This window comes from Mirounga leonina, unplaced genomic scaffold (genome assembly GCF_011800145.1).
Source record: "Mirounga leonina isolate KUSES-001 unplaced genomic scaffold, KU_Mleo_1.0 Mir_166, whole genome shotgun sequence".
In the NCBI taxonomy this organism is placed as follows: Eukaryota; Metazoa; Chordata; class Mammalia; order Carnivora; family Phocidae; genus Mirounga; species Mirounga leonina.
This window is the reverse complement of record NW_023270418.1, coordinates 7,296,783-7,320,664: the sequence shown is the minus strand read 5'-3', so window position 1 is coordinate 7,320,664 and position 23,882 is coordinate 7,296,783. Positions and strand designations below refer to the sequence as shown.

The window sequence follows — 23,882 nt, the reverse complement described above, 5'->3', positions numbered from 1 at the left end:
GATCTTCTGATACTAGACTATGAATACTCTTCCAATTATATGAAAATGAAACCTCTTCTTCCCAGCTAAATTTTTATTTGCCATTTTTCTTTCTATGTAGAAAAGAAAAACAAAATAGGTGCCTAAAGAGCTGGGCCTTTGATTTTATGTTACTCTCATTCTGAAATCAACCATGATAATTATATGCCAACATGCTATTTAGGTTATAAAAGAAATTAAAACTTAAACACTCAGAATTAAGACTTTTTAGTACAAATCAGGCTTTTCTCTCTCCTAATTAATGTAACATTTTCAAAAAATTATAACCTGCTTCAAGACAATAATTGTGGGGAGCCATCCTGCTCCTTCCCCTTGTTTATACTTATCTCCGGTCATCCACCTGATAGTAGGGCTGAGGTCAGCTGCCCTCATGCCAGAATTTCAGGAAGTCACTCCAAACCCCAAACAGAAACCTTGGTTTCAGGCTATTGTCATTCATAAATGGATATTCCATAAATTCTGTTTTATGGTGAATTTCCCGAGAAACGTCATTCAGATGACTTGTTTATTTAATGCACCAATAATGTGATTGAGAATTCCTTAACCTTGTAAAATGAACTTAAAACAGTCATAGATGAATTATGATTCTTTTTTTCTATTCAGTATTCTATGAAAAGGTGTAAGGTAAACCACAGGGTTTTAAATGGCCCTATGGTTGGTGAGGAGAGATTCCCATCCAGAGGATATGATTTTTTAGGAATACATTTGTACCAAAATGCCTTATAAATTGTGAGTACTCTTTAGTGTTCTTACATGTTTCCCCCTTTTTTTTCTAGGGACTTGAATTATAATAACTTGGGGGAATTTCCTCAGGCTATTAAAGCCCTTCCTAGCCTAAAAGAGCTGTGAGTATTGTTTTGCTCTCTCTATGCCTTAGTATCCTTCGAACTCACCACTTAATGTTCCAACAGTGAGATTTGAAAACTTCTTTGCTCCATTGCATATATCACAATACACAGACACACATCTGATTATACAGACTGGATTATGTTAGTTAGCGCAGACAGTTTTGAGCCTGGGTATCTGTACTCGGCTCTGTACTGCTGAAACAAGAGCCATAATGTATGGTCCTTGCCAGTTAGGAGCTTGGAGACTTAGTGGCACTGGGGAGGCTGACCACGTAAGACAGAGAGCAATTGCTAGGTAGAAATAAGTGCTAAATGAAGAGGGTAAATGAATCATTCCAGAAAAACACCTCACTGAGAATTGGGGTCATTAGAAAAGGTAATGCTAAAGAGAAAGAATTTGACTGGAGTTAAAAGGGTAGATGTGTGTATGTGTGTATTTATTGTAAAGATTTTATTTGAGAGAGAGAGAGAGAGAGAGCGCATGCACATGAATCAGGGGAGGGGCAGAGGGAGAGAGAGAATCTCAAGCAGACTCCACGCCCAGTGCAGAGCCTGATGCGGGGCTCGATCTCACAACCCTGAGATCATGACCTGAGCCACCTAGGCTCACAACCCTGAGATCACTTAACCAGCTGAGCCACCCAGGCACCCAAAAGGGTGGAAATATTTAAATAAATGAAAGGCTAAGGGAGCATTTGAGATGTTGGCTTTGTCAAGGGCAGAGATAGGAATGTACATGGCATCACGGGGCTGGTGTGTCATGTCTTGACAGTAAATACTCTGAAATGCATTGCTTAAGGACTAAATGCAGGTGACAGAGGAATATGGAGGTTAAAACACCTTATGATTCTCACTCATGGTCTAAAGTTCTTTGTTGACAAAGCACCCGCTCAGCGTGTATGAGAGACCTGAGAGATATCAGGTTAAGCCGTGGGTTTAAGAAGAATTAGGAAATGGTCCTGGAAAGGATGAGGTGGAATTAAAACTTCAGTTTCCTCACACTTTCGGAACTTTCATGTGGTTGTTATCAGTTGTGTTTCACAGAATACTGAACAAGGCTAGATATTCAGGTTTTAACTTATTTCACAAGGGGACATGTGTTTCAAAATATTTTTCTCCTCCCTCTTTAGGTTATTTCATAGTAATTCTATTTCTGTTATCCCTGACGGAGCATTTGATGGCAATCCACTCTTAAGAACTATGTAAGTAGTTTTGAAGGTTTTTTTTTTTTTTTTTTTTAAGATTTTCTATTTATTTGAGAGTGAGAGAATGAGAGAGAGCATAGGAGAGGGGAGAGTCAGAGGGAGAAGCAGACTCCCTGCCGAGCAGGGAGCCTGATGCGGGACTCGATCCCGGGACTCCAGGATCATGACCTGAGCCGAAGGCAGTCGCTTAACCAACTGAGCCACCCAGGCGCCCCTGAAGGTTTGTTTTAATAGAGAATCATATAAAGCATGTCTGTGCCAGACATCTCAATGAAGAATGGAAATTTTAGATATATGGACTTTGTGAACATAGATGTACTGTTGGATGGGTTACGAACATAGGAAAACTTTACTTTTTTGGGGTATTTTTACAGACATTTGTATGATAATCCTCTGTCTTTTGTGGGGAACTCAGCATTTCACAATTTATCTGATCTGCATTCCTTGTAAGTATTACACAAATTTTATTTTTTAATTTTTACTCATTTTTTTAGTATTATACAAATTTTAAAACATACCTGAATATTTATGCAGTTGCTTTAATAGAAAACTAGAATGTATTATTGTAGCTCCAGAAGACAAAAATCTTCTATTTTTTTTTTTTTTTTCCCTTGGGCAAAAGTCCAAAGGACAATTCTGAAGATTTATGATGGTTCTTATTTATGTGAATACTTGGCTTAATTATCACAGTTTCAGGTACATTCAAGAAGTGAAACTGATTTTATTTTTAGGTATAGTAGTACTATAATTTTAAAGTATTCAAAAAATAAAATGAAAATATTATCCATGAAAATTTTTTATTTTAAATTGTTTTCTCTCCCAATTTCTTAAAGAGTCATTCGAGGTGCAAGCATGGTACAGCAGTTCCCCAATCTGACTGGAACCATCCATCTGGAGAGTCTGTAAGTGCAGATCTTTGAAGAGGGATAGTGTAAATATAACGTGTGGGCCTGTCGGCAGGGTGCCAGTGCTTTTTGGCGATGATGCTGGGTTTGTGTTGATTCCTGTAATCTCTCTTTGTCAATAGCATGCATGGAAATGGATATATATATTGGGTTTGGACTCAGTCAGCTCAGGTAGAGGATGGCCTAGTATATGGATATTTTATCTGAAAAGTTCACTGAAAATATAAGGCAGTAAGTAAATGCCAAATGCGAAGCAGTGCTTTAGGAATTCAGAAGTGGGGCAGTTGATACAGAGTATTGGAAAAAGCTTTAGGGAGGCGGTGTAATGTTTTCAGAATTGAATACTGTCAGGTTTCCCAGAGCTGGAGCTTTTATTTAGAAAGGCAGGATTTAGTAAAGTGGGGAATACTGAAAATTTCCTCAGGGATGGCATACAGATGCTCATATATAGCTAGAATTCCATGTGTTTAATGGAATGCGGTGTGATATGGAGAAATTTGGAAAATCATTTGGGTCACAGTTTTAAAATGGCAACCATTAAACATTGAACTTTTGGTTATGGCAAATCTTCCCAGTGGATGGTCTGTGAATGGGGTACAGATGGATCCAAGCTTTTGCTGACCTCAGCCCTCCAGATAGCCAGAAAGAGCCTGAGGTGGCTAAGGGTCTCCAGCCACAAGGAGCTTTACCAGAGTAGGTCACATAAATGTTATGATTTTCACATGTGCCAAGATGTCAGGAAAAAGGGATCAGGAAGCACTGGGCTCAGGAGTTTAAACTTGACGGTTAAGGTAGTTTGGATGTGTCTAGTACGTGGCAGCAGGTGGTATGAGGAAGGTGAGAGAGACTAGAGATGGGAAGGACCACAAGGAGGCCCTGGAAATAATCCCCTTGCTAAATGAATACCTTTTTTTTTTTTTTTTTGTAGTTTTTAATTTTATTATGTTATGTTAGTCACCATACAATACATCATTAATTTTTGATGTAGTGATCCACGATCCATTGTTTTCGTATAACACCCAGTGCTCCATGCAGTACGTGCCCTACTTAATACCCATCACCGGGCTAACCAATCCCCCTCCCCCCTAAATGAATACCTTTAACACCACTGGCGTTCCTCTGGGTGGCCTGCTATTCCTCCACCCCTCTCTGCATCATTCCATGCGTGATCTGCATAATAGCAGTAAAAATGATGAGAGGGTCATATGCTGGACACACCACAAAGGAGGAGAGCACCAGGAATTGATATTGACTGCAGACGGGAAAATGGAAAGGGAGGGAGGAAGAGAACATTTCAGAATGGTGAGTTAGGTTGGCTAGGTTTGGGAGGCAGGATGCTAAGTTGGCTTTGCACGTTTTGGGTATGAGGTGGTTTTGCAGGTGATTGTAGTCAGGCTATGGCTGTGGATTAGTGTTTTTCTGTTGGTCCACATGAGAAATCAGCCTCGTTGTCTGGACAATATTAACATCTCGTGTCACAAGTTTTTCTGCCTTACTGTGAAAATGAAATCCATAATGGAAGCTTAATCCATTTTCCTACATGCCTGACTTGAAGGAGTAAGTAGGTAGTGGGATACGCAGACTTTAGTTCATAGGCAAATATCTGTTTCTTTGTCCATGTGAGAATAGCATTTTGTTTACCATCTCAACTTGAACCATTTCTTAGATGAACATTGTTTTTCCACAGGACCTTGACAGGCACAAAGATAAGCAGCATATCCAGTAACTTGTGCCAAGAACAAAAGATGCTTAGGACTTTGTAAGTTGGGTCCCTTTTCCCTTTTTATACTTTTTCTTTTATGAGCGTCACATACATTGTTTTATTTTTGATAAGCTATTTGCATTAGCTGATTTTAGGGTAGAATTATGTCTTATTTGTTCCCTTTATGGAAATGAGCAGGTGTTTTCATGACCGGGGTAGGTAACGTTTATTTCAATTTGGTTTTAGGGTGATATATATGTCACATATCTTGGGACTTTTACTTTGAACAAAGTAAAACCAGACTAGGCTCTTCCTTGGTATTTTTCTTATCTGGACTCCCCAGGAGTGTCAGGTCTCCATGTCTTTCTCTTTCATCCATAACCTAAGCAGAGCCCAAATCTTTCTTGGGTCAGGAACAGCTAAGCATAGAGCTTTCCAAAAACTTTAAACTATCCTGGAAATTAAAAGTAAATAAAGGATGTAAAAATGTCACAAGAACAAATAATTAAGTTACTAAGCTGTTAATAAGTATTCAGTGGAGAGAGATAGTAACAAAATAAGTGACTGATTGATGAAGTAAATCATTAAATGTTGTAGAGTATCAAACATAGTGACCACTACTGAGGAAACACTGCAGTGGAATTAACTGAGAGTTATTGAGTCCCCGTATTTGATTTAATATAATTTTTTTTGAAAATGTGAGCTATGCATACCACCTCTCACAGCGTTGTAATTAAATAACAACATAGAAATTGTTTATAATATAAATATTATAAAAATGTAAAAAACCACATAATCTACCACTTGGATGTAATTTTATATATTTTCCATATTTTTATATTTAATTTTATATGCTTAATGTTTTTAATAATTTTACTTAAAAATTGAAAAAACATTTAAATGTTTTAAATATATTTTATGTTGTCTGTACTCAACATTATGTACTTGAAGTTTGCAAATTGTAAGCCTGCTATATCACTGAGGTACTCTAGAAGCTTACAAGTCTTAGAAAAAAATAGTTGCTTTTCTTCAGCTCTCTCTTTATTACAGATTTTCGTGCTGCTTTCAATCCTTCTGAGTGTAGCTCTTCTAACTTAGTGTTCTGATGACATAGAAATTAATTTGTTAATTTTTTGTTGTTTTAAGGGACTTGTCTTACAACAATATAAAAGACCTTCCAAGCTTTAATGGTTGCCATGCTCTGGAAGAAATGTAAGTTGGTCTTTGACTTACTCTTTTTGCTGTGGTTTATTGTTGATTCACTGAACGTTTCCTATTTTAAATAATGGCTTTAATATTAAGAAATTAGAAACATTAAGGAAATAGATGCATATAATCAGGTGTTCCTGTGAATGAATGTCAAATTGCACTCGGCATGGTCATGCAACCAGCATTTCTTAGGTACTTATGAGGCATTTTGGGAGACATTATAGGGGGAGGGCTGTGTATACAAAAAACAAACAAAAATTGTTCTTGGCTATTGAGGGAAACTAAACATGGATGCCTACTGTGTACCTATAAGCTCTGGTGGCAGTTGGTTGGGAGAAGGGAGAGGAAGACGTTAATTCTCCCGTTCCTGATCCCTTTCTTCCTCTAGCCTTTTTTCTACAGTACTTGGTATGGTTGTGTTGTCCTGGATCCTTTTTTACCATGTTGTCTTCCGGCTCTCCTGAGTGGGGTTGTTAAGGAATTTAGATAGTATACATTAATTCCCAGTATAATTTGGGATGGATACCAATTAGTCTAACCCTTTGGTGTTATAGACAAGGAAGTAGCAGCTCTCTTTACTTTCAATAAGATCAGTCAGTGTTACTTAATGAATGAGTATTTAAACTTAGAAAAAGTTGAAGAAATGTTATCTTTCAAAATCAAAAATAATTTTCTTTTTTTCCTCTTTTTTCTTTCATTCTTCTTTTTTTTTTTTAGTTCTTTGCAACGTAATCAGATCCACCAAATAAAAGAAGGTACTTTTCAAGGCCTGATATCTCTGAGGATTCTGTAAGTTTCTTTCTGATTATTAGAAACAAATACAGTTTTTGTCCAGTTATAAATTAATATATCATTACAATTCCCATGATAGATATACTTTTTTTTTTTAAGATTTTATTTATTTATTTGAGACAGAGAGAATGAGAGACAGAGAGCATGAGAGGGGGGAGGGTCAGAGGGAGAAGCAGACTCCCTGCTGAGCAGGGAGCCCGATGTGGGACTCGATCCCGGGACTCCAGGATCATGACCTGAGCCGAAGGCAGTCGCTTAACCAACTGAGCCACCCAGGCGCCCCCATGATAGATATACTTAAAGATACAATTTATTATGTGTAAATATTGTTCAAATTTTACCACATGGTACTTTTTCGATAATCCACTTTCAGTATTTTTTTTACCTTAGCTTTTTATTTAGTATTTTTTACCTTAGCTGATTTATGATATTGTATGTTGGTAAGTGAAAAAGCATAATGTGTATAACCTGAGAGATGGAGCTTGTTTGTTTTCTTGTCATACTGATGAGGTTTGCCAATCCATTAGGGCAGAGGTAGGCAAACTCTAGCCTGTGGGCCAGGTCCAGCCTGCCTCCAATTTTTGTAAATTAGGTTTTCCTGGAACACAGCCATGCCCTTTTGTGTAAGTATTGTCTAAAGTTGCTTTCACCATACTATGGTGGAGTTGAGTAGCTGGGAGTAGAGACCATATGACCTAGAGGTGAAAATATTTACTATCTGGCCCTCTCCAGAAAAAATGTGCTGACCCTTGTGCTGGGGTATGTATTGTCACAAATATAGCTAATATGCAGCAGAAGCACTCACTGGAAAAAATGTATTTGTATTTGAGTGTGTATTTGTGCCAAATACTCTCTTAAGCACTTGGGGATAGAGAGGTGGCTAAGACAGGCCTTGTCTCCGCCTTCACAAAACTTGAGTGCAGAAAACACAATATGCTAAAATAGTGACCATTTTTAAAATACAGAGAAAATTAGAAAATTGAAGGTGAAGTGAAATTACATATATTGAATCCTGTCTTCCAGTAGATCCCCAGTAAGAAACTGAAAATGCTTTCTACTAGGGAATATGTTATTGGAGGTTGGGGTCTTTCCTAGTGTCTGACAGTCTTACTGGGTGGGGGTCTGGGCAGTAGCGAGGAAGGGGACTGGCTCCTAGCTGCCATCACTTCTAGAGCACTGGTAAGTGACAAGAATGAAAAGTTGGCCTTTTCATGATTTGGAACCAAGTTTGTCCGTGATTCTGTGATCTGGGAGATGTGTAATGGAATGAATTTATCCAGCCTTTAAATTTCCATGAACGCTCAGTTTAAGTGTGGTTGTGTGGTTGCAGATTATTTCTGTTCTTATTAATTCTGCAAGATCAGAATTTCTCAGGGTGTGTTTCTGAATATGGTACAGCTTTGGTGTTGATAGGATTTTTATTTCCTGCTTGGGAAAGAATGATATCTAAAGCCCTTCTGGAATGCTCTTGTTTACATATTGATTATTTTGTCTTCCCTCGGGGCCTTATCACTGACCTTTGAGAAGGCAAATAGTATGAAACCTGTTTTTATTTTCAGCTTTGTCAGGAGCTGAGTTTTTCCTCGCCTACTTAATAGTACCAAAGGTTATATCGTATCATTTATGTTTTTGAACTGGTACCAGAATGATAAGGTGGAGAAAATTCACAACTGTTTTGAAACAGATGCCAACTAGAATTACTGCTCCATGGAACCCATTCTAAGAAATAGATTTTTGTGAAGGGGAGGGATTCAACATAAACATCAAGTTGTTGGGCAAGATGAGTAAGATTTGTTATCTTATCAGAGATAACTGTGACTACCTCGGATTCCACAGTGTGGTCAAAGTAACTGCAATTTGAGTTTATTTGAAAAGATTAACATGCTCCTCTTGTAATTGCAGAGATCTGAGTAGAAACCTGATCCATGAAATTCACAACAGAGCTTTTGCCAAGCTTGGGTCAATAACTAACCTGTAAGTTGATGATTTTATGCAGTAATATCATGAAAGAAATGAATAGTCTACAGAAACTTGTGTTTTAGCATTGTACTTTGGAAATATTTTTCTGTTCAGTTGCTCCCTTGTGTAAATGCTAAGTTGCATTCATATCGTTAATGCCTTCTTAGATGGCAAGTTGAATACCAGATTTATTGTTTTAGCACACCCGAACTTCCCCGTAGAGCTCTAATAATTATAGTATTTATACATGTACGGATGTTTTGTGTAACTTGCATCCTAGGAGTTAACTTGAAGTCTCATTCACATTTCAGAGATATAAGTTTCAATGAATTAACTTCATTTCCTACGGAAGGCCTGAATGGGCTAAATCAACTGAAACTTGTTGGCAACTTCAAGCTAAAAGAGGCCTTAGCAGCAAAAGATTTTGTTAATCTCAGGTGTGTTTTTGCTTATTTTTCTTTTTTGTTGAAGTTATGGTGGCCCCCTAAATTATAGAGTATGCTAGTTTTTTGCTGTGGTTCCCAGATTCTCTGGGAAGCTATAATTTAAGAGTATTTTCTACCTCAGTCCTCACAAATTTGGTAAAAAATAGAACATGAGCATTATTCCATAGTTTCTGAGAATATGAATTGGAGCCCTTGAGACTGTCAGAGAGAGAACATAGCCGTTCATCAGACTAGCTTTTTATATAGCAGATTTGTCATTAAAAATGTGGCAGGAACCACGTAAGTGTGAACCTACAGAAAATTGACACAATGCTCTAATACTTCATAAAGACATTTGATACAGTAGAGACAGGGCTTGGGGATAGTACTGTGGGAGAAGAGCATAAATATGCTTACTATACTTATGTGAACAAAGTACATTCATTTAGCGGTATACAGTTGCAAAGCATCTGGGACATTGATTTTTAAGTGGAACTACCAGTATCATATGATAAATTAGGCATGGTTAATTCATGTATAAAAGGGGTCTGATAAGATTTCACTTTAAATTGCAGTTATTAGTGCTAGATTTTAAATACGGTTTGTTTTAAATTCAGTTTTTAAAAGTATATCTTATATGAAAAGAGAAAGTCATGGTGTCATCTGATAGGAGAGTTCTTTTCACAGATAAGGAAACTGAGGCTAATGACCAGCTTTTAAAGCATGTGACAGTCAGGTCTTTTGACTCCTGGGGCTCTTAAAGATGGAAATACTTTTTACAAAACAAAAGCATGTCTGTGGAGTTGTTATTCAATGTAGATTTTACCATTTTTTCTAGGTCTTTATCAGTACCATATGCTTATCAGTGCTGTGCATTTTGGGGTTGTGACTCGTATGCACATTCAAACACGGAAGATACTAGCCTCCAAGACCACAGTGTGGCAAAGGATAAAGGTGAGCGCATGTACTTCTAAAAATAGAACACTCTTGATGGCATTAATTCAAGTCTCTGCTATTGTGATCATTTGTGAAGGATAAATATGAAATATGTGAGAAAATGGCATTTACTGTGTTACTGGCATCTTTGTTAGGAAGCCTCATGCAAGCTGAACTTACATCCTGTACAAGAGAGAAGATTGCAGAAAAGTGTGGTTCTTTTCAGTTGCATAAAGCTTGAATTAAACACAGTTTATGTTATATATTCAGGTCCCACTGATGTAGCAGGTATCACAAGCAGTGCGGAAAATGAAGAACATAGTCAAATAATTATCCACTGTACACCCTCCACAGGTATGCCCAACACATTTTGCTGCAGGTTCTTGCTTTAAATGAACATTAGGCAAATATATCTGAAATGTGTGGGGGAAAGATATGATTTTTTGTAATAGGAGTGGGACTAGATGATGTCATAAAGCCTTCTGCCTTAAAGTGTGGTCTGTGTACCAGGAGCTTAGGCATCTCTTACAGAATCTCAGTCCCAGACTTATTACTTGGAGTCTTGGTGTTAACAAGCTTCCCAGAGGGTTATGTGCATTCAAAATTGAGAGGCAAAACTGAGCACTTCTTTAACTCTAGGACTAGTGCTAGAAGTTACTGATCTGTAAGGATTTTTAGTGTTATCCTTTTTTTTTTCTTAAATGCAACCTTGCTTTTCCTTTTCTTTCTACTTCATTTCATCAAACTTTAGTAGACTTGGGAAAGTTACCTAAATGAGACCACATATTTAGTTGTGACAAAATGTTGGATTAGGCCTCATCTACGAGGGAAGATGGATTTGGAATTTTACTGTAAAAGGAAAAACAAATAATTGGCTAACTTGTATGCTATGAAGTAGGGTTTTTTTTTAAGATTTTATTTACTTATTAGAGAGAGAGCGAGAAAGCACAAACAGGGGGAGTGGGAGAGGAGAAGCAGACTCCCCATTGAAGAGGGGGTCTGATGTGGGGCTTGATCTCAGGACCCTGGGATCATGACCTGAGCCAAAAGGCAGCCGCTTAACTGCCTGAGCCACCCAGGTGCCCCCCCGCCTTTTTTAAAGATTTTTTATTTATTCACTTGAGAGAGAGCACAGCAGGGGAAAGGGCCAGAGGGAGAAGGAGAAGCAGACTCTCTACTAAGCAGGGGGCCCATTGTGGGGCTCGATCCCAGGACCCTGGGATCATGACCTGAGCTGAAGGCAGAAGCTTAACCGACTGAGCCACCCAGGTGCCCCAAATCGTGAGCTTTTTAAGGGGCTGTGCTTGTATTCTTTTAATACTTAGTACAGTGCCTATGTGGCGAATGAGTTTAAAGTGACCAGATGAGAGAAAGGAATTGGCAAGAATTTCAGTTTAGGCAATGTATTTTGTCTAGTTTCTGAATAAATTGTTGGAAGTTAAGAGGGTGCAGCTTGCTCACTGGCCTTACTGGGGTCCTTGTGCTGGAGGATGTACATAAGGAACTGACAACCCAATGAGAAAGGAACAGCTTTATTAAAGGGGAGACTAGACCTGACCAGGCAGGGATTCTGTGTCCTCCACACTGAATTTAAACCTTAGTCGGCCAGGAGGAACGTTGGTCTGAACTCATCTCTCCAGGCTGAGTAGAGATACACTGCAGGCCTGTCTCCCCACTCAGTTGTAGCAACACACAGACACCCATGTGCTCACTCAGAAGCAGGAGGTAGCGGAGAGTGGGGTCCTTCTGTTAGAACTGGAGGAGGCAGCAGGTTTTCAAAGACAGACTGGGTGGAGCCTGCTTCCCAGGCTTTTGAGGGAAAGTACCTCCACCTTCCAAAACGGTGAACTGTTCTCTCAGGTCAGATGAGCTACTACTCCCTCTTCCTTGAAAGGAGGATGAGTTCAGATACAGAGATAAAGGTGAAAGCTTCCTCTTAACACTCCCTGGGGGTTGGGGGGGGGCCGCAGATAAAAATAGTTAATTAATTAATTAAGAATGTTTTTTAAAGTTTCTTGTGATATTTGGGATATCACAAGACATAAATGTTACAGAGATGGATTGTTAGGTCTGTGAATGTCTCAGTGATTTAAAATGCTTTATGAGATATATCAAACTTCATGACAGTTCAGAAGGATAAATCAGAACATGTGTTTTAGGCAACTGTAATACATAGTTTTCTTGTGCTCTGTAAACAGCATTTCATTTTTCTTTACTAATTTTAAAATAAAATAGTTGTCATTTGTGACATAACTAGCCTGTCAAAGCCGGTTACTAGAACATACAATTTAGTTACTGAATTAGTTGTTGTGATCCTAGTGTAAGTTTCACAGGGTTTTATTGGATATAGGTTTGTATGTATTTAACATCCATGTGGTTTTGCTCTCGCTTCACTGTCTTATTGAATAACCTTTGTCAGGTCAATCAAACACTTTGACATCTCAATTTCTCTGAATGAAAAGTGGGTATAATTAAACCTGTCTTAACCTGCTTCATCAGGTTGCCCTTGAAAACTATAAGAAATGTGGGGAAAACTAGATGTATACATACATACATGTACATATATAATTTTTAAAAGCTGAATTAGGACTAGGAAGGAGGAAGGAAAGGACCTCATATTTATTGAAGTCCAACTATGTACTTAGTAACCTGCTTAGGTACCTCTTGTATATAATTTTACTTAAGCTACACCATGCTACGAAATAGGCATTATCCACAGGCGAGAAAATGAAATTTATACAGGTTTAAGCTGCTTTCTCAAGGAAGAACAACAAATTATGAACCCTAAATTAAAACCCTAGTTTATGGGATTCCAAGCCTTCAGTGTATATCAGGTACTTTTCATATATAAGATACTGTACTATATATATATATATATATATATATGCATATCACTGTATGGCTTTACCAAATATTTAATAAAAGAAATTAAAGTCAGTTATTTTTAAAGTAGCCTAGTCCAATGACTAAAATAGCTAAGAAATAGTAGTCTTTTCAGTTTGGTTCAATTCAATTTTGGTAGCAGATTTAATTATCCTAGATTAACCATCTTTAGTTTTTCTCTGAATCCATAGCATACGGGAATACGGTGTTTTCTAAATTGTCTTTTATTTCTCTCTCTTGTTTTAGGTGCTTTTAAGCCCTGTGAATATTTACTGGGAAGTTGGATGATCCGTCTTACTGTGTGGTTCATTTTCTTGGTTGCGTTGTTTTTTAACCTGCTTGTCATTTTAACAACATTTGCGTCTTGTTCATCACTGCCTTCCTCCAAATTGTTCATAGGCCTGATTTCTGTATCCAACTTATTCATGGGAGCGTATACCGGCATCTTAACTTTTCTGGATGCTGTGTCCTGGGGCAGATTTGCTGAATTTGGCATTTGGTGGGAGATCGGCAGTGGGTGCAGAATAGCTGGGTTTCTTGCTATCTTCTCCTCAGAAAGTGCCATATTTTTATTAATGTTGGCAGCTGTCGAAAGAAGCTTATCTGCAAAAGATATAATGAAAAATGGGAAAAGCAATCCTCTCAAACAGTTCCGGATTGCTGCCCTTTTGGCTTTTCTGGGAGCGGCTGTGGCAGGCTGTTTTCCACTATTCCATAGAGGGGAATATTCTGCATCACCCCTATGCTTGCCATTCCCCACAGGAGAAACGCCATCATTAGGATTTACTGTAACCTTAGTGCTATTAAACTCATTAGCATTTTTGTTAATGGCCATTATCTATACAAAACTTTACTGCAACTTGGAAAAAGAGGACCTTTCAGAGAACTCACACTCTAGCATGATTAAGCACGTTGCATGGCTCATCTTCACCAATTGCATCTTTTTCTGCCCCGTTGCATTTTTCTCATTTGCGCCACTGATCACTGCAATCTCCATCAGCCCTGAAATAATGAAGTCCGTTACTCTGATATTTTTCCCGTTGCCCGCTTGCCTGAATCCGGTCCTATACGTTTTCTTCAACCCAAAGTTTAAAGAAGACTGGAAGTTACTGAAGCGACACATGACCAAGAAAAGCGGGTCGGTTTCGGTTTCCATTAGTAGCCAAGCCGGCTGTGTGGAACAGGATTTCTACTATGACTGTGGCATGTACTCACATTTGCAGGGCAACCTGACTGTGTGTGACTGCTGTGAATCTTTTCTTTTGACAAAGCCAGTGTCATGCAAACACTTAATAAAATCACACAGCTGTCCTGCATTGGCAGTGGGTTCTTGCCAAAGACCAGACAGCTATTGGTCCGACTGTGGCACACAGTCGGCCCACTCTGATTATGCAGATGAAGAAGATTCCTTTGTCTCCGACAGTTCTGAGCAGGTGCAGGCCTGCGGACGAGCCTGCTTCTATCAGAGTCGAGGATTCCCTTTGGTGCGCTATGCTTACAATCTACCGAGAGTTAAAGACTGAATTGATGTGTTTGTAACTGTTTCCCCCATCAACCAAAATCACAGCGTTTATAGACTGAACCCTAGTCTGCTCTTTCGTCTGGGAAGCACTTCTGTGATCACTGCCTGATGTGTCACTTAGAAGGAGGAGAAGGTGGCAGTTTATTTCTTAAACCAGACATTTTCAGAGAACAAGTGCCTAAACTGTCAATCGATGAAAAATGCAATGTCCAAGCAATGTGTGGTCTATTTGGGACAAATTTATAACTTGAAAAAGAATTTATGTATATCATAGCAATATAACGTTAGGTTTTCCTGATCCCTAAGAAGCAAATTTATACCTGTTTCTGAATTAAGCACAAGATGAAGAACAGCTGTTAATATTTTTTTAAGAATATTCTAAAATGTGATTTTATGTAACGAAGAAAAAGTCTTGCTAATTTTACCTAATGTTGCATCATTAATCTCAGGACAACTTACTGCAGGGCCAAAAAAGGGATTGTCTCCCAGGTAGAACTGTGAGGGTAGAAGAGTAGGCATCATCACCCTGTTGCATTTTCAGGTCCCATCTCTGACATAATAGAATCATAAATTTTGTTTAAGTGACTTACAAATCTAAAACCTGAAGATGTTTTTAAAACAATATTAACAACTGTTAGATTTTAAAAGAATAGCTGAACATTTGTTTTCAGACATTACGCATCTCTTTGGTGCGCTCGCAGTGATTTTTTTTTTTTCCCTCAATGTCTTGTGACCACACTAGGAAAAAGTAAAGGACTAATTGTTGTGCGGGTTTGGTAGATTTGGATAAACTACTAACTAATATGGGGTTTTAATAGCATCTGAGGGATTTGATGGCTCTGTGGAATGTTCTCATTCGTAGACAGTTCTTAATATCATTGGCTGTACCAACATTTTCCAGTTTTGTTGGTATGTTACCTACGTATAGTTTGAATTATACAGAAGATAAACAGTGGTAAATTATTGTGTCAAGGTGGAAGAAATTGGGAGTCATTATTGATACAGAGCACTTATAATGGTTTCTTAGTGAGCCGGATTCTCCTAAACCTGTGATGTTAATATGGTAGCTTCCATACATTTCCCCCTTACTGTGATTTAAACACAAAAGAGCCTATGCAACAGTTCAGATACTGTGTTCTTGTGAGACAAAACAAATGTGTCATTAAAGAGAAAGAAGAAGAAAAAGGAATAAGGCTTAGGCCTAGGTCTTTAACAATTAAAAATTTTACTTGATTCTTATCTATGGACTTTTGACATGTCACTATGTGGAGTCTTAAAGTTATAAATGTTTAGTATGTTTTTTGAACAATATGCTAAATCAATAGCAGACCCACTGCCATATTAGTTATTCAGGATATACTAAAAAACACTAAGCTAGATTGCAGTTTAATAATTAAACTGTATATACTGTGCATATAATGAATTTTTATCTTATGTAAATTATTTTTAGAACACAAGTTGGGAAATGTGGCTTCTGTTCATTTTGTTTAATTAAAGCTACCTCCTAAACTATAGTGGCTGCCAGTAGCAGAATGTTAAATTGTGGTTTATATACTTTTTTTGCATTGTAAATAGTCTTGGTTGTACATTGTCAGTGTAATAAAAACAGAATCTTTGTATATCAAAATCATGTAGTTTGTATAAAATGCGGGAGGGATTTATTTACAGTGTGTTGTAATTTTGTAAGGCCAACTATTCACAAGTTTTTAAAGTTGCTATCGTGTTTGTATATTTACACATCTGATAAATATTAAATCATAACTTGGTAAAAAAAACGTAGCTAAAAGTTTTTTTTTCTCCAAATTTCAAGTCACTGAAAACTTTGCGTTTATTTAAAATATAGAATAGCAGATATCTAAAATATGTGGTAAATTGTGCGATATGTCTAGTGGGAAGTACACTATTGTATGCAGTGTTTTGAATTCTTAAAGTTCTAGAAATCTAGCAATCTATTTTGCCTTAATTTGTAACTAGGTACATTAATAAATTTGCTTAATGTTAAAGTAAGCAAATTAAACTATTTTTTAAGTGAAGAGTATTAGAATAAACGTTCGAATAACACTTTGCTGGTATTTAGAAGTAAGATTTTATTCTATCTTAAGTCTGAACCATACTCATGGAAAACAAATTGTGAAATTTAAGAGAATACCATGAATTAGATCTTTGTTTAAAAGCAAATGATTGGTGGGGGCGCCTGGCTGGCTCAGTAGGTGGTGCGTGTGATTCTTGATCTCAGGGTGGTGAGTTTGAGCCCTACATTGGGTATAGAGATTACTTAGGAATAAAATCTTTAAAAAAGAAAAGGCAAATGATTGGGGCTCCTGGATGGCTTAGTAGGTGGAGCATGTGACTCTTAATCTCAGGGTTGTAAGTTCGAGCCCCACGTTTAATGTAAAGATTGCTTAAATAAATAAAAGCAAATGATTTAAAATCCTGCATGATACCAAATGTCGTCAAATTGCCCAGATGATTAAATATAAATATTCACAGTCATGAAGCCCTCATTTTACAGATGAGAAAATAGAGGGCTTGATGAAATTTAAGTGAATACCTGAGTCACACATAACAAATTAGAAACCAAACAAGCACCCAGTTCCTCTTAATCTGAGACATAGTTTTTTGGGTTTTGTTCATTTGTTTTAAACTTAAGTGTATGTCTGGAATTCCCATAACAAAAAGTAGAATAGTATAATTACTCCTCCCATCCCTTCAGCCTTCAGCCCAGGTACCTACATCACCCAAATGTGGCAATTATCAACAGCACATGGTAAATATCCTTTTATCTCCACCCCATTCACCCATTCACTAACTCCCTCTATCTGCCCCTTGGATTAGTATTATTTATTTAAGACTTATTTATTTATTTCAAAGAGAGTTTTAAGCAGACTCCGTGCTAAGGATAAAGCACAAAGCAGGCCCAATCCCACGACTTTGACACCATCATCTGAGCCAAAACTAAGAGCTGACACAGGACCAATTGCGCCACCCAGGGACACCTGCCCCTTGGATTATTTTGAAGTGAATCTCAGACGTTTCATCTGTAAATATTCCAGTATGTCCAGGGGTAAATTTTTTAAAGTTGCCTAATATATTGCTACAAGGCTAACTGGTAATGATGTTATTTTGGTAACAAAGTCAGGGATTTTTAAACAAAAGTTAATCTTACAACAAGGTTACAATGCCAGCAAAAAATAAAATTTATCTCAAATGTATACCATGAAAGTGAAAATAAATTAGTGAGAAGTTACTAAGTTAATACCCAAAAACTTAAGGGGAGAGACCTTCTTTTGAGCTTATTTATACCTTTATATATATTTCTACTGAACTTGAGGGGTGCCTGAGTGGCTCAGTCGTTAAGCGTCTGCCTTCGGCCCAGGTCATGATCTCAGGGTCCTGGGATCTAGCCCCATGGTCTGGCTCCCTGCTCAGTGCGGAGTCTGCTTCTCCCTCTCTTTCTTCCCCTCCCCACCCCTGCTCCTACTATCTCTCTCTCTCAAAAAAAAAAATCTTAAAAAAATTCTACCAAACTTGATTATGGCTTCTCAGTCTCAGCAGTGACAAGACACTAAGAAAGGAGACCACGGGACTCAATTATGTTCACGTAGCAGCACGTGTGTCATGCATCTCTTCATTATTGCCAGTGTTGCTACAGCATAATGCAGTAGATGGTCATTATTATCAGGATTCTGAGGCATCAAAGAAAGGACATAATTTGTTTCATTAAACATTTTGAGGAGGCAGAGAAGTGTATGACATTTTAGCTTCCTATACCAAAAGGTTGAAGTAGGAAAGCTTGGGAGTTTAAATGACAAAATTTATCATTTACTGTTTTCTTTGTCAGGTCCTGTGCCAGAAACTTTATTACTAATGAGATAATATGACTGGGAGGTAGGTTATTTCCCTATGTTACAAAGGAGTAAGTTAGGATTTACAAAAGCCAAACAGCTTGTTTAAGGAAACCAAGTGAGGAAGAAAAAAAATTACTGATTCAAATCCAGGTTCCTTTTTTACTAAGACTTGTGCTTTTTCCTACTTTGCTTCAGGTATGTCAGATGATGTCTGTTGGGAATAGCTCAAGTTTACCTCCTATGAAGCCCTGAAGTGGCCCTAGGCCTTTTGATGCTGTTACTGATTCTAGGGAGGTTATCGTAAGTGGTTTCAACCAGATATGCCAAAATTGAATAATTGGGGTAGAGAATATAAACCACTAAGCCAGTTTTATTTCTTGATTAATTTTATTACTCTGGTCCAATTTTCTTCCATTTTCATTTTGTTTTTACTGAAAATTTTAACAAAATTAACAAAAACTAGCATTGCCTTAAAACAGTTTTAACCATGTCATATTTTATTAATTATAGCTACTGCCTTCTGAATTGCCCTTTGTTGCTATTATTTCTACCATATCTAATTCTCCTGTGTCAACTTTTGCAGATCTAAATTTCACCAAGGATTTTTCTATCACTCTGGTCAATAACAAATTTTGTGTGCTCTTTTGGCCTTTGTCAGTTTTCACTCTGATATTTCTACTAGTAATATGCATTATGAGGGGGACAAAGCCCTATTTATTTACAACTGTACACAGTTTTGTCAGCAGGAATAAAAACATCCAGCTTTACTGTCTATCACCTTTTCCTTGCTACCTTCATCCCTATTCCCAATCCCTGAAAGGTCAGTGCTCTTTCCGAGGTCCCACAAAAAATTTTTGTTACGAATAAAATGCATATCACAGAATATTTTAACGGTATTATGCTACACCACAAAAGAATGAGGAACGTGTGGCGGTAGGGCTTTTACTCCTGTAACTGTAGAGCTTAGCACAGGCCCTAGTAAACTAGAGGCTCAAAAAGACCTCAAAATGTACACGCATAGACAAACCAGTTACCTTAAGATGCCAGGCAAGGGCACCTGGGTGGCTCAGTCGTTAAGCGACTGCCTTCGGCTCAGGTCATGATCCCAGGGTCCTGGGATCGAGCCCCGCATCGGGCTCCCTGCTCAGCAGGAAGCCTGCTTCTTTCTCCCTCTCCCACTCCCCCTGCTTGTGTTCCCTCTCTCGCTGAGTCTGTCTCTGTCAAATGAATAAATTTTTTAAAAATCTTAAAAATAAATAAATAAGGGGCGCCTGGGTGGCTCAGTCGTTAAGCGTCTGCCTTCGGCTCAGGTCATGGTCCCAGGGTCCTGGGATCGAGCCCCGCATCGGGCTCCCTGCTCAGCGGGGAGTCTGCTTCTTCCTCTCCCACTCCCCCTGCTTGTGTTCCCTCTCTGTCAGATAGATAAACAAAATCTTTTTTAAAAAAATAAAAAAAAGCAGGGGCGCCTGGGTGGCTCAGTCGTTAAGCGTCTGCCTTCGGCTCAGGTCGTGATCCCAGGGTCCTGGGATCGAGCCCCGCATCGGGCTCCCTGCTTGGCAGGAAGCCCGCTTCTCCCTCTCCCACTCCCCCTGCTTGTATTCCTGCTCTCGCTATCTCTCTGTCAAATAAATAAAGAAAATCTTAAAAAAAAAAAAAAAAAAAGATGCCAGGCAAACAAGGTGCTACCAAACAACGGAAGCTTGTCCTAAAAGTGCATTCTTGGATACACTTGGAAACTTGGACAAAGTTCGCGCTCCTCTCCCCAACAAAATATGGCTGTGTGCTGAGAGAACTCGACTGAGCCTTAGAACCCTGCCCCGTAAGGATACGGGGGTATTTCTGGCTTCCGCCTCTTGCTCAGTGACAGCGCATTTCCAGCACAAGACCTGCTGCGCCACAGCAGACAAGGGACACGTGCCCTCCGGGCTGTCAGCCGCGAGCGGCAGCTCGCCGGCGAGCGCAGATGCGGAGTTTAGCTCCCGCGCAGCAGCGGCCGGCCGGGCTGGGAGGGGGGGGGGCCGGCCGAGAGAGGCCCGGGCGCAGCGAGCCGCGGCAGGCCCGGACAAAGCCCTCGCGGCCTCCACGCGTCGCCATGGCAGCGCGGGGTCTGTGCCCGACCGGATAGGCCGGCCCGGCGCGCGCGGGGCCTGCTGGGAGCGCACGTCCCCGCCGCCGCTCCGCCGGTTTGAACTTGGCGGGCCCGATGTGGGCGGCCGGGCTGTGGGGGGCCGGTTCGCCACCCTCCGACGCCCGGTCCTCCGCCGGCTGCAGGTCCAGGTCTCGGCCCTCCTCTGGCTCCTTCTCCGTCCTCATGGCGGGCGCCCCGGGGCAGGGGCTGGAGCCGGTGACGGTGTGCTCGCCGCCGCCGAGCTGCAGCAATTCCACCATGTCGCTGTTGTCTCCCCTCGGCCACCAGAGCTTCCCGTTTGACTACGACGATGGTGACGGGGAGGGTGAGGAAGACGTGGATGAAGGTGCTCATGATTCGCAGGCTAAGGTGGCGAGCCTGAGAGGAGTGGAGTTACAGGGGTGCGCCAGGTAAACCCGAGGCCGCCGGCCGACCCAGCCCCCCGCGAGGGTCCTCAGACCCTTCTAAGTACGTTCTTCTGGTGGCCCAACCCCGTCCCGGCCTCGCCTCAGAGGCTCTGCAGGCACCTCCCTCCCGAGGTGCTGCTCCTTTTTGCACATAAAGAGCTGTGGGCCGGTGCTCACGCAGTTCTTCAGATTTTCTAAGATTCTTAATCTTTTTTCCCTGAGAATATGATTGCCACAGTCTCACTCCCCAGAAAAACGTACGTAGTCTCAAAAACACAAAATTTTGCTTCCATTTCCGGAGTTTTGTGAATATTCAGAAGTCAGATGTGGACACCAGAACTCTTGTTCAGACCCTTAACACCAAAATTGTTTAGTGCACCTTAGTAGTACCTGTGGTTGTTTTGAAAAAACCTGATTGCTGGTGAAGTAGGTTGTAGTAAGCAGTATGTATACATTTTGGGTCATAAATGAGGAGCTGAAGCCCAGCTTAGCCATGTCAACCTCAGCATCCACAGACAAGGTGGAATCTGGTCTGCGTCCTCAGTTAACAGTAGAATAGAAATCATTGAATCAGACAATGTTAGAACCAAAGATATTATTAAAATCATCTGAATTTTTTTATTTCTGCAGTTACTCAGCAAACATCTAGTTTGTGCCATATACTAGTTTAGATACTGGGGACCACAAACAAGATAGACACGGCCTGTACTCATGAAATTAAAGCCAAAATTAAGCTACTCATTTTACAGGTAACAGCACTGGCTCAGGATACAAATAAAAAGTCTGATTCGGAGGCATATACCTAGTTATTAGCAGAGCTGGCCTTAGTATCGAGGTATACAGATCATGTTCTCTCTTCCCTGTGCTACATGGCTGTTACTGGGTGTGTAAGAACAAAGGGCCTATCCCTGCAGGAATAACTTTCTGAGACAGACTTAGTAATGTAGGCCCCATCTGGAATAGACTCCTATGTCATCTTCAGGAAGATTTACAAGTTTCTGATTGTCGGGCCGTGTACAGCACAGTACAGGAGATCTCAGAAACACAAACCAGAGAACCTGTGCTTTATGTATAAGCAGCAGCATAGCCCCCTTTAGTGTAAAGCATTCACACCCAGAGTGAATGAATGGAATATGGAACCATATGAAATGACTCATACACAGTTACGGCAGTGAGTCTCTTAAGAATGAAAAGTAAAAGTAAGTACATTGGTGGGAATGGAGATCGGCAAGAGTAACCAAGCAAGCCACTTGTCCATACTGGTTGTAGCAACTGCAGGCCTCTGATGAACCTGATAGTAGAACTTGATGATAGAGTTTCAGGAGTCCATTTTCATGTGGGTCTTTGTAAGCATTCTTCAGGATTGAGTCGGTCCCAAAGATTTTTATTTTTTTTATTTTTATTTATTTATTTATTTATTTATTTATTTATTTTTTAAAAGATTTTATTTATTTATTTGAGAGAGAGAGAATGAGAGACAGAGAGCATGAGAGGGAGGAGGGTCAGAGGGAGAAGCAGACTCCCCGCCGAGCAGGGAGCCCGATGCGGGACTCGATCCCGGGACTCCAGGATCATGACCTGAGCCGAAGGCAGTCGCTCAACCAACTGAGCCACCCAGGCGCCCCAGTCCCAAAGATTTTTAAAATAATTTTAAGGCTTTGGAAAATACCTTTGAGTCTAATCAACAGGACTGAGCAATGTAGATACAGTTTAGCAACCTACAGAATGATGGTTGTCAAAACCACAGCTCAGCTACTGAGACCTTGCATTAGCTTCCAAGAGCCAAAGCGCTAACCAAATAGAGCTCAGGAGAAGAGCCAGACATGTTTTTTGTCTCACTTTAGCCAAAGCCCAAATGAGCTGGTAGCATCCCAGGGTTAAGGCTGCCTTCCTTATCATGACCTTATCACAGGTCATTCCCTATAAATCAAAGGGATAGGATGTGGCCTGGAAAGAATGTAGGAGTTGACAGGCCTTCTGTGTGGCAAGTGTCAGATGCATATTAGGTGTTCAGTAAATGTGTGCTGAATGAATGTTTAATTCCCACTCCTAGAGAACAGATAGATACAGCGGTTATCTTCAAATGCTTCAGAAAACTTAGCATTTCCTTTCAGGAGAGATAAATGTTTACAGAATTTCATCAGTCACCCTCCATACCTCTAACCTTTAGTTGGTGTCCTGGACAGTTTGGGGGTGATGAGGGGAGGAGAGCAGGTAGTCTGACCTGTATATAGTCCCAGTCCCAGGCAGTGAGCATTCTCTCCATGGACCAGGGAGTAAACCCATAGCTGTGTGGGATTTTATGCCTTTGTCCATTGTTCATCAGACATAGAGATAGACTCAGGTATCAGGTGTGCATGGTGATATGAGCTCCAGTTATTTTAGGTGTACATAGAGCCATGCTTAGAGGATGCATGGGCCTTCAAATGTGTTGGACAGGACTGAGATGAAGCTCATAGTTTACTTCAGACAAGATGATGCCAAGTATTTTCCTGGAGTCTTATGATATGCCTTGAGCCTTCTGTTTATCCAGCTCTATCCTGCTTTTTATATCACTCTATCCATTAGGAAAACCATGCCTTAATACATATCTTAGTCATAAAAAGCTGCTTATCGAGCCTCTCGATTATGGGTAACGCTGTAGTGTATATGCTATACATTTTGTAATGTATACGCTATCATTTGTTAAAAATGTTAAGGCAAGGAATTTAATATTTAAAATGTCATTTTTTAAAAAGATTTTATTTATTAGAGCATGAGCGGGGGGTGGGGCAGAGGGAGGGAGAAATAGACTCCCCGCTGAGCAGGGATCCTGATGCAGGGCTTGATCCCAGGACCCCGAGATAATGACCTGAGCCGAAGGCAGACACTTAACCGACTGAGCCACCCAGGTGCCCCTAAAATGTCATTTAAAAAAATAAAATAAAATAAAAAAATACCGTGCTCTTCCAACAAACTTTTCTTCTTTCTTTCTTTCCTTCCTTTTTCTTTTTCTTTCTTTCTTTTCTTTATTTTTTCTTTCTTTCTTTTCTTTCTTTCTTTCTTTCTTTCTTTCTTTCTTTCTTTCTTTCTTT

At 39.7% G+C, this 23,882-nt stretch overlaps 2 protein-coding genes across 2 annotated transcripts in view; both read left to right on the top strand.

Moving 5' to 3' along the window:
• The window catches only part of LGR4 (leucine rich repeat containing G protein-coupled receptor 4), a 98,683-nt gene extending 82,483 nt beyond the window's left edge, over nucleotides 1-16,200 (top strand). Inside the window, exons 7-18 of the mRNA XM_035012475.1 lie at nucleotides 816-884; nucleotides 2,018-2,089; nucleotides 2,467-2,538; nucleotides 2,926-2,994; nucleotides 4,685-4,756; nucleotides 5,846-5,911; nucleotides 6,626-6,697; nucleotides 8,603-8,674; nucleotides 8,971-9,096; nucleotides 9,923-10,038; nucleotides 10,291-10,374; nucleotides 13,150-16,200. Coding sequence (XP_034868366.1) covers nucleotides 816-884; nucleotides 2,018-2,089; nucleotides 2,467-2,538; nucleotides 2,926-2,994; nucleotides 4,685-4,756; nucleotides 5,846-5,911; nucleotides 6,626-6,697; nucleotides 8,603-8,674; nucleotides 8,971-9,096; nucleotides 9,923-10,038; nucleotides 10,291-10,374; nucleotides 13,150-14,426 — 2,167 coding nt within the window. The 3' untranslated portion in view covers nucleotides 14,427-16,200. The remainder of the gene's footprint in view (nucleotides 1-815; nucleotides 885-2,017; nucleotides 2,090-2,466; nucleotides 2,539-2,925; nucleotides 2,995-4,684; nucleotides 4,757-5,845; nucleotides 5,912-6,625; nucleotides 6,698-8,602; nucleotides 8,675-8,970; nucleotides 9,097-9,922; nucleotides 10,039-10,290; nucleotides 10,375-13,149) is intronic.
• Nucleotides 16,201-20,428: 4,228 nt separating this feature from the next.
• Nucleotides 20,429-23,882, top strand: part of CCDC34 (coiled-coil domain containing 34) — a 24,627-nt gene continuing 21,173 nt past the window's right edge. Inside the window, exon 1 of the mRNA XM_035012473.1 lies at nucleotides 20,429-20,811. Coding sequence (XP_034868364.1) covers nucleotides 20,477-20,811 — 335 coding nt within the window. The 5' untranslated portion in view covers nucleotides 20,429-20,476. The remainder of the gene's footprint in view (nucleotides 20,812-23,882) is intronic.